The sequence below is a fragment of the Thermobia domestica genome, chromosome 15 (assembly GCF_964235325.1).
Source record: "Thermobia domestica chromosome 15, izTheDome1.hap1.1, whole genome shotgun sequence".
Lineage (NCBI taxonomy): Eukaryota > Metazoa > Arthropoda > Insecta > Zygentoma > Lepismatidae > Thermobia > Thermobia domestica.
In genome coordinates this window covers 188,934,147-188,951,793 of record NC_137468.1, presented here as the reverse complement: position 1 = coordinate 188,951,793, position 17,647 = coordinate 188,934,147, and the positions used below count along the sequence as shown (strand labels likewise).

The 17,647-nt window shown below is 33.2% G+C and overlaps 1 protein-coding gene across 13 annotated transcripts in view; it reads right to left on the bottom strand.

Annotated features, from left to right (window-relative positions):
- The window catches only part of baz (par-3 family cell polarity regulator), a 477,788-nt gene that overhangs the window by 33,630 nt on the left and 426,511 nt on the right, over positions 1-17,647 (bottom strand). For 9 of the 13 annotated variants that reach the window (XM_081740533.1, XM_081740528.1, XM_081740536.1 and 6 more), the window contains 4 exons: positions 17,396-17,552; positions 11,642-11,831; positions 8,729-8,936; positions 898-1,125 (listed from right to left, as the gene is read on the bottom strand). In XM_081740533.1, the coding sequence (XP_081596659.1) occupies positions 898-1,125; positions 8,729-8,936; positions 11,642-11,831; positions 17,396-17,552 (783 nt within the window). The remainder of the gene's footprint in view (positions 1-897; positions 1,126-8,728; positions 8,937-11,641; positions 11,832-17,395; positions 17,553-17,647) is intronic. The other 4 variants (XM_081740529.1, XM_081740537.1, XM_081740531.1 and 1 more) reach the window with 3 other exon arrangements.

Below are 17,647 nucleotides of genomic sequence, written 5' to 3'. Positions count from 1 at the left end.
CTCTCTTTTCATATGTGTGTGTTTTTTTTAAATTTCTTTCTTCGAACGAACACGGTTTCAAATCTTCAGATAATGTGTCAACAATGATTCATTAATACTTTTGTATTTTGCGCTTCTCTGTGAACCTACATTTGTGACATGTGTTGACGTTTATTATTATTATTATTATTATTATTATTATTATTATTATTATTATTATTATTATTATTATTATTAGTAGTAGTAGTAGTAGTAGTAGTAGTAGTAGTAGTAGTAGTAGTAGTAGTAATAGTAGTAATAGTAGTAGTAGTAGTAGTAGTAGTAGTAGTAGTAGTAGTAAAAAAAAATAAAAAAAAATGAAATCTGAGTTTTACGTTCCATGGATAAGCCGTATGGAATATAGGAAACGGTGGTGAATGATGGTGGAATGAAGAAAGTGGAAAGTGAAAACGGCAGAACCTCGAGACAACCCACGTATACGGTATTTGTCAATCACAAAGTTCACTTAGCGCGAGCTGCAATCGAACCACAGACCCCACGCACCAAAGGTGAACACTCTACGACTGAGCCACCGCGGAATAATAATAATAATAATAATAATAATAATAATAATAATAATAATAATAATAATAATAATAATAATAATAATAATAATAATAATATGCAGTATTAAATTCACTCTCACATCTGAGAAAATGCTCTACCGATAAATGGGCAAACTCAACAAATTTTCGTGTTAATTTGTAATTTTTAAATCAGCAACATCTGCACACATGCAGTTACGAATATTTTGTATTATAGTTGTTTAATTGAGAATCTAACTAAAACCTATTCTATAGTAAAACTTAAGCTGAAAGTGACTTAAGGTGGTTCGATGGTTAATGAGCATCTGACAGATGATCAACAAACCTAACCCACCTGTCTTATTACCTCTTCGTATCTCTCCTCGCGGTCGTCCTGTGGGTACTGGCCTTGTCTCTCGGCGTGGCGTTTCTGATGTTGGGCTCGCAGTTGCTGAATCCTCTCTGTACGAGACTGACCGGTTCCTGGTGGACCCATTGACCCTTGGATTGATGACGGCCCTGGCTGGTAGCCTTGGCCACTTCCTTGAGGTCCACAATCGCTCCCGGACTCAGATCTGTTGTTCTGGAAAGGTTATTTACGATAGGATGAGTGAAGTTGACCAATCTTTAACTATTTACAAAAAACTATACAACGATAAAAAGAAAATAAGTTCATGATTAATAAAATCCTAAAATAGGAAAAATCAGCTAGAGAAAGCACCAATATATGGTGTTTGTCCAGAATATAGTTCAGACTACACTATTATTTATTTATTTATTTATTTATTTAAATATATACATATTTCTGCTATTTGAGTCAGCCTATTTCTCTTACGAAAGATATTTCCATTAATTTTCACAAGTGAAATGAAGAAAATAAGCACCAATTAATACCCCTGTACTTCTTTATATTATATTTATGTATTTTATTCATTAATTTTTAATGTCCACGGCATATGCAGACCTCGAGAAACCACATCCACTCTTTACCACTGAGCCACGTATTTGATTCTCTGTTTCCTTTTAACCATAAAATGGTTGTTTAGACATACACATAATCACTTGACCTTTCAAATACTTGCCTAACATAAATTTGCAGAAGTAAGAATAACTTGTAAATTTTCACTTAAAATTAAAACGTGTACAACAAATTACATGTATTAGATTGTTTTTACATGAAACTTAACACAGTAATAATTTAAATGTAATGTTTACTTGGGAATAAAGATGAGTGAAAACAATGAACATCAAATTATTACATAAAATGTAAATTTTAAACGCCCGTCAAAGACCTGGGATGAATATTTGTAGAGGCATTTAGTACCAATTCGAAAAACGAGAGAGTTCAATATCTATTTAATTCTGAAAAGTAACAAATGAGTGATACCTCCTTTTTCCGTTAGACTCTTCAACATATATAATAAAAATGAAATCTAAAAATGTTTGGTCCCGAACTGCTCCGATGCACCGATTTTGGTGATTTTTCGTTCATGATTAGACTATAGGCTAACTTAGAATTTTTAGCTTATTACTTCAATTAAAATGCATATCCCAAGGCGGAAGCAGATCGTCATAATATATGAAAAAATACTGAGTATCTCATGAGCTCGTCAAGTTAAAAAGCTGAATTTTGGAAATCGCTGAGATGAATAGTGACACTCCGTATGCCCCTTAAGTTCAAGTTCAGCTTCCAATCGAGAGAACTAGCACCATAGGGTGAAGTGAGAAGAGGTGGCATGTAAACAATAGTCGAAAACGGCCAATATTAGTGTCAAACCAGTTTTCGAAGTTGCTGATAAGAAAAGTGACACTCCAAATAACATTTAAGCCCAAGTTTGGGCAAGAAAGGACACGTCAAGTGGCATGGGAATCTTATTTATTTATTTCACTCATACTGACAGGGGCAATGTTCTATGTTACTTATTTATTTCACTCATATTCACAGGGCAACGCCAAAGGAATTTCTATTATTTATTTATTTATTTCCTCTTTCTTTATTTTCAAATATTTTGCATAAACATTATTCTCTCCGTGCGAAGAACGGCTATTTCAGCTACTTTTTAACGTAAAAAGGAAACTGACATGGATTTTTAGTGTATAAAGACAGTAGTTTGTAATGTTGTCAATTACGCAGAACTACTAATTTCCCTCTAATTTTATATAGATATTATATGTTATGAATAATATTAAGTTTAAGAAATCAAAAGCAGCGCCCACGTGAGGCTCACATAGTTCTTGTTTTTAGATCAGTAAAATCTTCACTACTTACAACAAGAAACCCCTACAAGAATTTTTCTACAAAAACAACAAGCTTATGAAGAAATCAGTTGTTTAGTTTTTAAATTTAAAAACTCTTACACCTAAAGAAAATAAAGTGATTCGATCTTCATACGAATAACTTCACCTGTTAAGAAAAGTCGCAATACTCTTCAAGTAAACTCTTGAAAAAGCAATAAACAAAAGAAATTATATTCTACCACTTTTTATTACACATTATTACAGTAACTGTGTCTCACACGTTCAGGACAATCAAAGAAATATGACGGAACGCTTCAGAAAACATGATGAAAATGGAAGCATAATATGTAGCATATATTCAGGTGAAATACTTGTCCTTATTAACTGTTCTATAGTTTCAATATCAATCTAATGTAGTTACCTTCATTCTTTTCAATGGCGTACAAGAACAGCAACCATCCTTGCAGCAGATGTAGAAAGTTATTCATTCATCAAAATTGCAACTAATTTTATTCTAAAATATCACCTTTGTGACTGAATTCACAGCTATTCTACATTACACCAATCAACATAAAATTTAAAAAAAAAGTTATATGGGCTTTTAAAAATATTATATATCTATACAGGATGTTTCAAAACATCACCGACAACGTTTGGGAGGTGATTCCTGACACCAAGATAAGACAAAAACGATAGACCAACCTGGGTGCACAAATGTCTCCTTTCGGAGTTATAGGCTAACGAAAACATGAAAAAAAAAAAAAAAAATGAACTTTGAAGGTCCATAGCTCCAATACTATGGCACCTACCGTAGTCGGTCAAGACTTCACTTAGGAACTAGTATGTGCCCTATCCAAATATCCATGTTTGAGAATCCTAAGGTACTTCCGCAACAGTTTTTATGGAGGTAGTTGGTAAGTAGAAATACTTCAAATTATACGCTGTTAGCCAAACTCCCTCTATAAAAATTGTTGCGTGAGTATCTTAGGATTCTGAAACATGTATTTTTGGATAGTGCACATGTTAGTTCCTAAGTGAAGTATTGACCTGCCTACGGTAGGTCCCATAGTATTGGAGCTACGGACCTTTGAAGTTCATTTTTTCATATTTTCGGTAGCCTATAACTCCGAAATGAAGAATTTGTTCACTCAGGTTGGTCTATACTTTTTGTCTTATCTTAGTGTCAGGAATCACCTCCCAAATGTTGTCGGGGTTGTTTTCAAACACCCTGTATATTTTAATGTAATACGTTAATGAAAATAAATAATCTACATTTAATTACTTCCGCACTTTATTTTTCATTTTATTATTATTATATTTTAAATTGTACTTATTATTTACCCAATACGTCTTCTAATTTCTAGGAAGAACGCCCAATAATTACCATACTTTCATTGGAAAGTGGCCAGCATTATGAGGGGCATTAGGGTACACTACAGGGTTGAAAAGAATCGGTTGTTTCAAGTTTAGCATCTTTTTTCAGCACCAAGCCTATATGAGACGTAAATCTACAATTTAAGCTGGAATACGAGCCACCGCAATGCAATCAAATTTCTAGACTCTCTTACAAAGAATCGAACCAGGGACCTCGTGCACCATAGGTGCACACATTAGCAATTAGACCTGAGGGGAGGACTCAAAAGTATCAAATATATGGTAGACACACATTGTCAAAAATCACCTATCTCCGAACTTCACTATTAAAATATTAAAAATCAGAAATCCACAAACTTCACTACTAAAATATTAAAAATCAGAAATCTCCAAACTTCACTACTAAAATATTAAAAATCAGAAATCTCCAAACTTCACTATTAAAATATATATATTAACATCAGCCCATATCCTTGTCCACAAGGTGGCCCCGTGTATCGTAGTCGCTAACGCTCTCGTCCTTGGTGCGAGCGATCCTGGGTTCGATTCCAGGTGAGAATACTCCGTCGAAAAAGCTTTTCCAGGGCAGCGATCCTGAGTGAGGTTTCCTCATTCACAGCAGGCAAATATTGGGTTGGTACTTAACATATAGGTTCCAGGCCGCTTCCTCAATCCTTTCATCCTTCCCTTTCCTCGGATAATGTGATCACCGAAGGAAGTCATCCCTCATGCGTGACGGGCTAACACGGTCATAAGATGCCGAAAACGCAAAAATCTAATTCCTACGTTCTTGCTCAGAAGGTGAGTGGCTGCACGAAATTTTAAAACTTTTTATCCACAATTGTAATGTTGGGCTAGTATATTCCAAACCAAATAGGAAATTTCGTTGCACTAGAAGTTTTGTAGTCCTTCGTAAAAATATTGGCATTGAAAATAGAAAGTTAGTCTAAAGGGACTACTGTGGGAAGTTAAGAATGAATGTCTAGTTTCTTTTTACATTAAAATATTATTTACACAGAGTTGCAGTCATAAAAATTTTACAAAGACCAACAACAATTTAGTACAACCCATTATAGATTGATATAGGCTATAAGAACTTTAAGACTTCAGTTTATTTTGGAAGTTGAGTCTTACTAAATCAGAGGAACACATCGTCACCTCGTTGACAACGAAGGGGGGGGGGAGGAGGGGAGAAAAATGCTGTGGTGGTGTAGACACACACAGTTAAAAACTCCTTTTACTGCAAAAATTTGAACAGGATGGTTTTCGTTATCAAAAAGTGACAACTTCCTTAAAACATACACTTCTTTGCAAAATTTATTTTACTCTTATTTTCTGTTATGTAATCAATCCCACGTCCCCTCTTTCAAAGGGTTGTGATACAGCTTTTTAAAAAATCGATTTAATTTGGAACGGTGAGCAGACGTATTTTTGCTTAGAACTTTTTGGTTTATTTTTTTGTCCTTGACGCTGGGTGATTTCCAGCGAAAATTGGATTTTTGGCATTGAGCATTCTAATAAAACTTCGAAAGTCTACCAAGCAAACAAGAATTACACTGTAATGTGAGGTGCTTGAAGGGCAATCTTAACACTAAACTCAAAAATTACTCCTCTTGCTCTACTGTATCTTATGATTAAGTTAAATCAACGGTAATTCTTTTTTTAAAAAATATTTGCTACAATTTTTAATCACTAGTGCAAATAATTTTAAACAAATTTACTTCATTCGGTAAATCGGACTTCTGATATTCCATTCATGTTTCGTGTTTTATTACTAGCAGAAGTTCTTTGCATAAACTAAACAATACGCAACCTGCAACACAGTTAAGTAGTTTGGGTTGTCTAATTGAAGGCCTTCTAACATAGTCTATACTTTTTGAACGTTCAGAATGTGCGAATCCCCTGAAGTTAGTTTCGAGTCGAAAATCGAAGAAACCGCTTCGTACGGTATTAGATCTGGAGAATATATTTCTTCATAAAAAAAATTGGTGGCTCCAGGTGATTTGTTTCTATGCGGCGACTTATATATATATATATATATATAAAGAAAAAAGAACGAAAGAAAGAATGAAAGAAAAAGAGAGCGGCGAAAGTTTGAAAGTGCTGTTGCTAAGCTTATCTCAATAATGTGTATTATTTGATAATTATATTTTTGTTAGATCAATTGTAGGTGAAGAAAATATTGATCACAGATGTCTGTAATGGAAGATGTAAATTTCTTATTGATGTAAGAGTCATATCTATCTCCGTGATTCAGATTGTATCTAAATTGGTATCATTTGTTTTGTGTTTCGTCGGTTTTATTGTAGCATTTATAATACATTAGCAATCAATTTCATTAACGTCAACGAATATTAATAAAAATTTATTCTGTGAAATGGAACTGATTAAAATAAACATGAACTAATTCATAATATTGACTGTTTATTATTAATAATAATTCTTTCTTTTGATTTTTTTTATCGTGTGAAAATAGGAAGCACAGAAAGAAACAAGACGTCTAATATACAGTGAAAATTAAGCGGAATATAAAAAATGATCCCATCCTCAGTAAACCTTTTTCTCGCCTATGTCCTGGAAATACTGACAGATGTGAGCGAAAATTCGACGTTCAACATATTTGCCTAAACTGGAGGATACAGTAGAGCATGGATAACTTTTGAGTTTATTAATAATTACGACTGTTCAACTTTATTTATTTATTTAGTTTATTTTTACTATCATTTAAGAAAAAAATAGTTTTTAATTAAATACTTAATATAACGTCATCATTTGGCGAAAATTCAAGAAGAAATATTAGACTTGAAAAAGGACTACGACTACGTGGAGACAGAAAGCACAGAATAGAGTAAGATCTAGCGTATAGTCTACTTGATTCACTACAGAATAGAAATTAAACCGGTTCTTCTCAGAACACATGAAGAACAAACACGAGGTTTTAACTCCTTATTTAACTACAGTACATGCTATTTAGATCAGTTATTTATTAATGTTATTTATTATCTCCATTATGAATGTACTTATTCCAATATAAAAAGGAACAACTCTCTGAAATTTCGTCTGCGGTAAACGCTTTGCCCAGAATTGGTGGAATACGGAATGAAAATTTAGATTAAATTGATAAAGTTAAATAAATAGCCTATCTATATGTAACAAATGACTGGCAAATCTTTGAAGTACTTCTTTTGCTAGTTATAAACAAACTCTATCCGTTATTATTAACAAAATTCAGTTAGTTTGTGTAATTCAGTGTAATTCATTTTTAACATTTAGGTTTTAACAAAAGGGATTTTTTTATTGTTATTTTCGTTAAAGACTACACTCGAATTTTGACTCCTCATGCAAGTACTTAAAGAGAAACATGAACAGTTTCACTTTGTATCATGATTTTTTGCACTTCAATCAGACGGTGTCAGTGTCGACACTTTTATTATCATTGTTTACAGGTTTGTTTATATTAATGCTACAACTAGCAAAAGGGTGATTAACAGTTAACTGGAAATTTATTCCAATTCTATCACACAAGATGAACAAAGATTTTAAATTCAGTGATTGGTATTTAAACCAGCCACGTGCAACTGCCGGCCCCCGGGAGAGTCTCTTCATACTGAACCCTTTGATCCGACCCGCCTGATCCCTTATTGAAAATATAATTCTTACATAATCTTAAGGGGGTATACTACTAAATATGTTTCAAAAGCTAACAATTTTTCTTTTGCCAGTTTTTCGTAAGTGAAAAGAGATAATGAAATGTAACTTACCTCAGTAATACATAATGTTATTCTACACCCGAAAATACAAATCAGTATAATTTTTAGTGTTGCCGTCCATAGAAATTACAGTGTGATCAGAACTTGAATTACCCAAAAATCTAGGTTGTAGCAGCGACTAGAAGAATGAACTCAACGGCAATTGATGACTTACCATGTTGCCTGTGTTCCTTGTTAATTACTTTTTAAATAATATTTGTATTTTAATTTCACTGATAATTAAAAATTATTTATTTTGTACTCTTTATTACAAAATAAATACAAATATTATTTAAAAAGTAGTTAACAAGGAGCCAAGACAACATGATAAGTCATCAATTGCCGTTGAGTTCATTCTTCTAGTCGCTGCTACAACCTAGATTTTATGGTAATTCAAATTCTGATCACACTGCAATTTCTATGGGTGACAACACTGAAAATTCTTCCGATTCGTATTTTCGGGTGAAAAATAACATTATGTATTACTGAGGTAAGTTACATTTCATAATCTCTCTTCACTTACGAAAAACTGGCAAAAGAAAAATTGATAGCTTTTGAAAAATATTTAGCAGTCTGCCCCCTTAAACTGAATAGAAAATATTTCCTAATTAGTAAGATTATAGTAAGAAATAGTAAGAAATAACGATAAGAGAATTTTCTACTTATTGGAAAGGTACGTTCAAACTGCTTGCATACATGTATCTTTAGAATACACTTAAATTAGTTTGTTTAATTTATTAGATTGATTTGTATAGAACTGTGATAAATATTTTCGTCCTTGTATTACTAATAGTTGTATCTTTTACCATTAATATAAATACGTACCTGTTGCTCCATCTGTCGCTGCCGCTGAACTAACCGCCTGTATTGTTCCTGGATCCTCTGTTGCTCATCCTGAGCCGCCTGCCTCGCTGCCTGTCTCTCCCTCTCTTTCTCTAGATCTTGGTGATGGTTCTCACGCTCTTCGTGCACGACGCCATCTTCCAGACCCATATGTAGAGGAACCTCAATCGTTTTACGATGCTTTCCAAACCTGGTACAAGAAAATCAAGCCTTTAGTTGAGTAGTTGAGTATTTACTTTCATTGCGCATTCAACAGTGATACCTCAGTTTCAAAACTACGTTCAGATACAAGAAATTTAAATTTTCACTTAAAAAGGATTCTTTATTAATTTTAAAAATGTTCATTAGATAAACATTTCGTTTCTGTTTATTAGATAAACAACCGAATTGCATTTTGATATAGAACGTTTGTTCTTAAAATACCCGACCTTAAAATTTTGGCGTAAACAAATGTAGTATCATATATATCAAATAATAATAATAATAATAATAATAATAATAATAATAATAATAATAATAATAATAATAATAATAATAATAATAATAATAATAATAATAATAATAATAAAAAATAAATAAATAAATAAATAAATTGTGCATTTGAGTGTAATAGGTATTGTGTATTAGTGCAACACAACAAAGGGTTGGTTAGTTGGTGGTATAGTGCGCTTATACTGTATGTATTGCCTCTGTCACATGGGGAGCATAACCCAAATAATCCATAACATTTTATTCAGATGTGACAGATAGAATAAAAGAGATTGAATGAAAATAAGAATAAAAATGCATAACGTAATTAATTAATATTCAGAATAAAAGAAACAATTACATATGAATAAAATACAAAAGAAGAAACATACATATACTGCAAGAATGGCGAATGCCAATTGAATATATAAGTTGTCATACTTTACCCACACAATGTAATTATACTTATTCTTTTCCTTCTGAATTTATAATTAACGTCTTGATTGTTACTTACAGACTTCTCGATTGTCATTTTGAAGCTCTGGTTGACGAATGATCGAATAAGTTCGAATGATGTAATCCCAATGATCAAAGTAAAATAAATGATGCCTTTGTTTAAAAAATTTGTCTTTTTATATTCATATATGTCCCTCTTTGTTTTAACTATTTTTGCCTTTTGGAAATTTTGGTACTGTATTTTTGAATCACAGACATGTGGAAGTGCATAATTGAAATGGGAAAAAGAATTTATTGACTAATTGTTTGTGCTGAAAGTGTGTGACGTGATTGTGAACAGTGTCACTGTGTTTCATAACACATTTGATACAAATATTGTGAAAGGGAGGGAAATATATCCCTCCCTTTCATAATAAGTTCTGTAACAGCAATCCTGAAACAAAGGAAGGAAAATAACATGCATCAATGTTGCCAATATAAATCTGAAAATATCCATACTGACTAACAAGAATAATGATCTGCATTGAGTACTGTTTGGAAACGTAATACCTCTCTAAATAACTGGAAAGGTGGATAATTGTGTAAATTCAAATGAATACATCAAGAAACAAATTCAGTTGAATAAAAATTCCTTTGATACTGCAGGTAAATAGCTACAGGCAAATGTTTTTTTTTTCGATCTGAACCCAGATATTCACATGGCCAATATCGTGCAATGCTTGGTTTATGTTGAATTTTGAATCGGATTCCATTGAGTGTCCAAAGTGCAGCTTTGTGGTGTTTTAGTATACATATAATACTACAATCTGGACAATTTTGAACAAATTCACAATGACATTTCTATGCGAAATTAAAAATTCAAATTTTAATTTAAATTTTTGAAGTGTTATTTTTTATTGTACAGGTTTCTTTAATATAGTACAACTTGTAGAGCAATCTTTGAGCTTTGCAATGGTGTTGGTTTCATGTCTCTAGTGCACATATTAACCATTGTATGACAATTTTTAATAATCACTGTAACTGAAAAAATGCTCTTTTTTGACATTTTTGAACATCCTGTATGGGGACACTTTCAGGAGGAGAGAGGTAATATTTGGGATTTTTCCATCCCTCACTGTAATATAGCTATGTACCAAATTTTTACAAAAATCTACGATCTTCAGATCAGATTTTGTCATTTCATTGGTTGATTTCACATGGAATGTCCCATATAGAGTTTGTGAAAGATAAAGGTCTCACAATAGAGCTGTGAAAGGTAAATAAGTAACGATATACAGCTTGTGAAAGTAGACAGAACAAAGTTTGTTAAAACTAAACGGTTAATTATACATGATTTGTGAAAAGTATAATAATGATATAATCCTGTTAAATAAGATCTTTAATTTTAAAACCTTTTGAATAAGAAGAAGGATAATAAATGCAATTGAACTATAGGAGAATCAATGGAATGAAAATGTAGGACGGAACAGGAGGTTTAGATAAATCCCATGAACAAGTTATCATATGGTCTAGAAAAAATGAAATGTTTCAGTTTAACGTCCCACGGATATGCCGGTTAGGCTAAAGAGACGGTGATTATGAGAAATGAATGAAATGGTGGAATAAAGAAAGTGGGAGGAAACGGGAGAACCCCGAGAAAACCCACGAGTACGGTGTTTGTCCACCACAAAGTCCACATGGCGCGAGTTGGGATCGAACCAGGGACCCCAAGCACCCGAGGTGAACGCTCTACCACTGAGCCACCGCGACTCCCATTTTCTGAAAAAACGGATGGGTTATGATATACAGCTTTTACAACAAAGAAGGTTATTTATTTTCTAAACATGATCCTACGTTTATATCAAGAATTTTGTAATGGAAAAAACTACTGAAATTAAATTGGCAAACGTGTGACCTGTTGCACCTTATTGTGTACCTAAAGAAATCCCTAAAATCTTCTTGAAAAAGTTAATTACTCATCTATCACCTTACCTGAACATGGAGCCAATTCCTTTGAGCAATCCCGTCTTCTTCTTCCCCTTTTTGTTATATTTGTCGTCGAGGGCAGCGTTGAGCGACGACTGTCGAGTCGTTCCTCGTCCAAAGCCATTGCCCATTGGTTCTGCCTCCTCTTCAGCAACTAAGTGAAAGAAGCGGAGCTCTGCGTCAAGACCAATTGGGTCTAAACCAGAGACAAAAAAAAAAAATGGACAAGCTCAAAGGAAAAGCCAAAAGCAGCAACAGGCGCATCACAAGAAGAAACCCCAAGAACATTTGTTAATATTAAGATTTTATTAGTTCCCATTCGAACACAAAAATGCACCAAATACTGTTATTTCAAAACACCCACAAATATGTACCCACATACAAACAAGGCATGTTTCAGTAGGTTTCACAAAAACACCAACAGCATTAATCCTTCCTTGCATGTAGTTGTCTTTAAAATATTCGACACAATTTTATACTTTTACCCGTGATTTATTTCGACTTAGTTCCTCCACTTTTTAAGATTGTCAAATTTTATTTTTCACAAAACTCATCTATCAGTTTTGAAAATTAACATAACCAAACTTTTTTTTTTTTTTTTTTTTTTTTTTTTTTTTTTTTTTTTTTTTTTTTTTTTTTTAACTGATTACAGCGCTGATGTGATCGTCTGACACTGAGTTACCACAGTTTTCGAGATCTGAATTTAAAGAGTAAACTGATTTTCCACTTTTAATTTTAAATCTCTTCGGGATTATATATGATCTTACATGGACACCTTTATGCATCAATTCCAATCTTAATTTTTCCGTATTAAACATAAGCTCAATATTTTGTTTATTAAATAGGATATTTTCCTCCGCATAATAAAACTGCTACTGCATAGGAAGGATTAATGCATGAGTTAATTACTTTTCATTTATTTACAATTTTAAGACATTTTGCATTATACATGAATAACAAGTCAAATTAAATCATCCCATTATGTATCATAGTTAGATTTAAAAAAAAACAAAGAAAACATGCACCTTCAGGCAATTTTTAAAGCTTACATTGTACTCCTAACTTCCATTTGAATTTAAAAGTCATTGTTCTCACTGTAAGTTTCAAAAAAATGAAATGTAATCTTTAAGTTTAACGTCCTACGGTTATGCCGGTTAGGCTAAAGGAGACGGTGATAATGAAAAATGAGTGAAATGGTGGAATGAAGAAAGTGGGAGAACCCCGAGAAAACCCACGAGCACGGTGTTTGTCCACCACAAAGTCCACACGGCGCGAGCTGGGATCGAACCAGGGACCCCAAGCACCGGAGGTGAACGCTCTACCACTGAGCAACGCGCCCCCACTGTAAGTTTCAGTTCTCGCTGGAATTATTGTCAAGTGCTGATGTGTCGCAAGTGAGAATATATTTATGATTATATATTAGTGTCCCTCCAAAACCTCTAATTAGAAAGAAAAAAAAATCGGCACCGAGTATTGTGGTAGAGTCTTGTCAAATCTATTCAGCGTTTCTGAGTTTTAATGCAAGCAAACCAGTTGCCTTACTTCTTTGACTACTTATTCTACAATTTTGTAAGTCCTAAAACGGATTTAATCAACCAACAGCGACTTAGTCAAACGAAGAAATCAAACGAGTACGGCAAGATGTTTGCTTTAAAACTCAGAAGTGATAATACATCTGACAAGAATGTGCCACTGAATACTCACAGGAAGTAGCCAACAGGAAACAGTCAAAGACTCAAAGGAAGTAGTTAGCAGAACACTGACTCAAGGGAAATAGTCAACAGGAAGTAATCAAAGAAGTAAGTTTGTTTGCTCTAAAACTCAGAAGTGTACCACTGAATACTCGCTGCCGAATTTTTCTAATTACAGGTTTAGAGGGACACAGTAATGTAAACATAGATAGATTCCTGCTTGCGACACATCAGTACTTGACAGTGATTGCAGTGAGAAATGAAATATAATGAAAATAATGACTTTTAAACACAAATGGAAGTTTGGAGTACACGGTAAAATTTTGAGTTTTAAACTATGTACCCAAGAGCACAGTTTAGTAACGCAAAACACATAGTTAATTATGTACACGTTACAACACAATTAAGTTAATGAGAATATTGAGTCCACAAACACAATGCAATATTAAGCTTAAGACAAATAGAATGCAAGTTAAGAACTTCACAAACATTCATTATGCAATTCTACTATTAAGAAAATCATTATTTACAATATATATACAAGATTAAATATTTACTTATATAATTAACTACTGTAAAACCCTTGAAGCTGTTAAATACTGAATTTAAAAGGTGCTAATTATTCTTTTCTCCACTTCCACACACTTTAATAATATATATATATATATATATATATATATATATATATATATATATATATATATTACAGAAGTAACTTAATTAATTAAATTTCTTTGTGCACTTATATAGTACTAGACAAAGTACTATTCGTTATTTGTATTATTCATAAATTCAACTGTCAATACTTCGGTTTGTTTTCAAATTAATGTCCCCTTTTAGCACTGGGACTACAAGAGACATAGGCCCTCAATTTACACCAGGCCTAAAATACATTATCCTTTAATTTAATGTCCCTTCTAGCACTGGGACTACAAGAGACACGAGTCTTCGATTCAATGTCTCTTTTAGCACTGGAGCTACAAGAGACACGAGCCTACGGCTTAGTGTGGGGCTCAAACCACATGAGCTACCACCGGGAATCGAACTCACCATTTAATGTCATACAAAGAATGAAAAATGCACAATTCGATCGAGAATGTAACCAGAGTCTCCGTCTTATTGTGTCAACGCGTTAACCTCTACACAGTCTGCTTCCTGAACAGCAAAATATCTTCCATTCGTGAAGTCTGTACTCAGTCATTCAGAGTACATGGGGTATACAACTTCTGTTATGCACGACAACCCAGTATTTACATTAGAAAACATCTATGACGGTTGAATTAACCATTCCTCGTTGTCGGATCTTAATTCAAAACCTGGATCAAAAGAGTACCCGTCATTGCTGACTCCGAACATCGATAAAAAGGAAGAAAAAAAATGTTTTTACTATATTTCTCGGTGTTTATCGTCTGCTGTTATGTAAGCCCGCGCAACTATGACGTACTCAGGGTTGCACACATGCAAAGCGTTCTTAGAAACCTCGAGAAACATGCATACATTTTCAACCCTAATGAAAATCCCAATCCCCGATCAGAAAATCGAAAAAGGACTTCGTACAGAATTAGATCTGGTGAAAATCTATCAGAGTACCAAATTTGATAGCTTTAAATCATTTCTTTCTACGCGAAAATCTGATACACAAACACACACAGTTATTCTATATATACATAAATATAGATTACAAGTGATCTGTAATACATTTGAGTGTTTGATCACCGACTTCAAGAGTAATAGAATGTATAACTGCTCAGGGAACGGACTGGGTACCACATTCGTTAACGCATCGGCAAGGTAAGCCGGATACCCGGGTTCTATTGTTTTTTCACTCTATGTATATCTTTGAATTCGCATTTCTAAAGAGGGACCTTTCTCTTTGTTTAACGTCCCTCAATTATAAACTAAGGCCAAGCGAGACGGGGATGATAATGGTGGAATCAAGGAAGTAAGAGAACCCCGAGAAAACCCATGCACATGGTATTTGTCCACCACCGAGTTCACTTGGCGCGGACTGAAATTGAACCAGGCATTCCTTGGTGAGCGCTCTATCCTTTCAACCCTGTAGTTTGGCTGTTCTGGGAAGTGGACTAGTTGTCGTAGTGGTCAACGCATCGACATGATATGCAGGAGATCCCTGGTTCAAGTCCCGCTTTAGTCAAACATTTTTTTAACTCTTTGTATGTTCTTCACAGAGGGGATTTAGTGTGTAAAAATAAGTTTAAATCTGTTATTTCCTCCTTTCATTGATATGCTTTGCAACTTTGAAAATCTCGCTCTGTAAGTCACCTTTGCTCTAATTTAAAGAAGTTAATGATAATTAACTTCAACACAATACAGTAGTGTAAACCACTACATGCATATTTCCATCTTGCCAAGGCTCAATTATATTGGTGAGGAAAAAGTAAGTATACAGTACATGATTGGTGTCTCCTTGTCAATTTATGAAAACACGTATTAAAACAATTTATCCTTTAAGGCTACCCATTATTAGTTATTTATATAATCTACTGTAATTATTAACTTGTATCTCACAATACATTTACCACGCTTTTCTCTAAGAGCGTCTCTATCCGAAGAAACGAAGATAAACTCCATGCCATTGAAAAGACAGAAGAGAAGACAGGAAATAGAAAGAAATAAAGCATTAAAGAGAGTGCAAAGGAAATATATAGATAATAATAGTAAAATAATAATAAAAGATTTATGAAGAATTGCTTCCTAGGTCACTAGAAAGATCTAAGACTCCTCATTAAGGTCACTCCCATTTCTTTGAATTTTATTAAATAACCTAAATATAATGACGAATATTAACAATGTGCGAAACGAGATAGGTAAAATAGTATACAAACTAGGGATGGGGAAAATCAGTTTTTATAAAAATTGGAAACCGGTTATTGATAGAAAACCGAGCCGGTTTTAAGTCCAAAACCAGTTTTGACGGAAACTGACCCCAAAACCTGTTTGGATAAAAAAAAACCGAACCGGTTTTGAACCCAAAACCAGTTTTGATGGAAAACAACCGGTTTTGAACCCAAAACTAGTTTCGATGAAAAACCGAACCGGTTTTAAACCCAAAACCAGTTTTGACGAGAAACCGAAACAGTTTTTTATACACCTGTTTCTTTAAAGTTTTAAAAAACTGAAAATCATAAAACCTGATTTTTGTGCCCAACACTACTATAAACTGCTACGAAATAATCTGATGTTTTTGAAACCTTTTCTTAGAGATCAGAAATTTGGATGCGCAGTTTATCACGCCATAATTGTTGGGCACTTAAATTTATTATACGAAAGGGCTTGAAAACAATTACTAGTTTACGTAATAGCATTAAATAGTTAATGTAACAGCATTAAATAGTTGATGTAATAGCATTAAATAGCTAATAGAATTAAATAGTTCATGTAAGAGCATTAAATAGTTTATGTAGTAGCATTAAATAGTTAATGTAATAGCACCAAATAGTCATGTAATGGTATTAAATAGTTAATGTAATAGCATTAAATAGTCAATGTAACAACATTAAATAGTCAATGTAACAACATTAAATAGTCAATGTAACAACATTAAATAGTTCATGTAATAGCATTAAATAGTTGATATAATAGCATTAAATAGTAATGGAATAACCTTAATTATATTTTATTTAACAGCATTTTGCAGATCACTTTCTGATCTTCATTGTTACAGTTATTCACCAAAATTCAAAACAGTGGGAGTGACCTTCTTGAAGAACTTAAAATAAAGATCGAATTGACATTTCTGAATATTCAACGATCTTTCTTTTCTTTATCTGATTTTAATTCATCATCATAAATGGTTTCACACCCATTGACAAAAGAACATGAATGGGGTTGACAATACTTTATACTGTGCCTGTAAGACTTTAAGAAATTGACCCATAGTAAAAAATGATAATTTTTAAAAATTGTTACTGATTTTCAATGAAAATTTTGAATAGTTAATTTGTTTAACTTGTCTCTAAGAAAATTGAAATTTTGAAGGAAAGAAAAAAAAAGCTGCAAACAAGACAGTGTGAAGAATATCCAAGTGATACCAATAACGAAAACTTACGTGTTTCCATTCTGCTTCTCAACTCTGCCAGCGGAGCTTCGTAACTTCTGTCAACAGCCGCTCGGAAACTTTCATTGCAACCTCGGCCTCGTATCACCTTCACAGGTCCTTGGCTTCGGTAACTGTACGCGGGGTCTCCATCTTCCTGCATCTGAATCTACACAACAATTAATATTTAGATGTCAAATTTGCGTGATGAATTATTAGCATTTTGAATTATTGTACAATTATGTCCGTTGTTATCATTATATT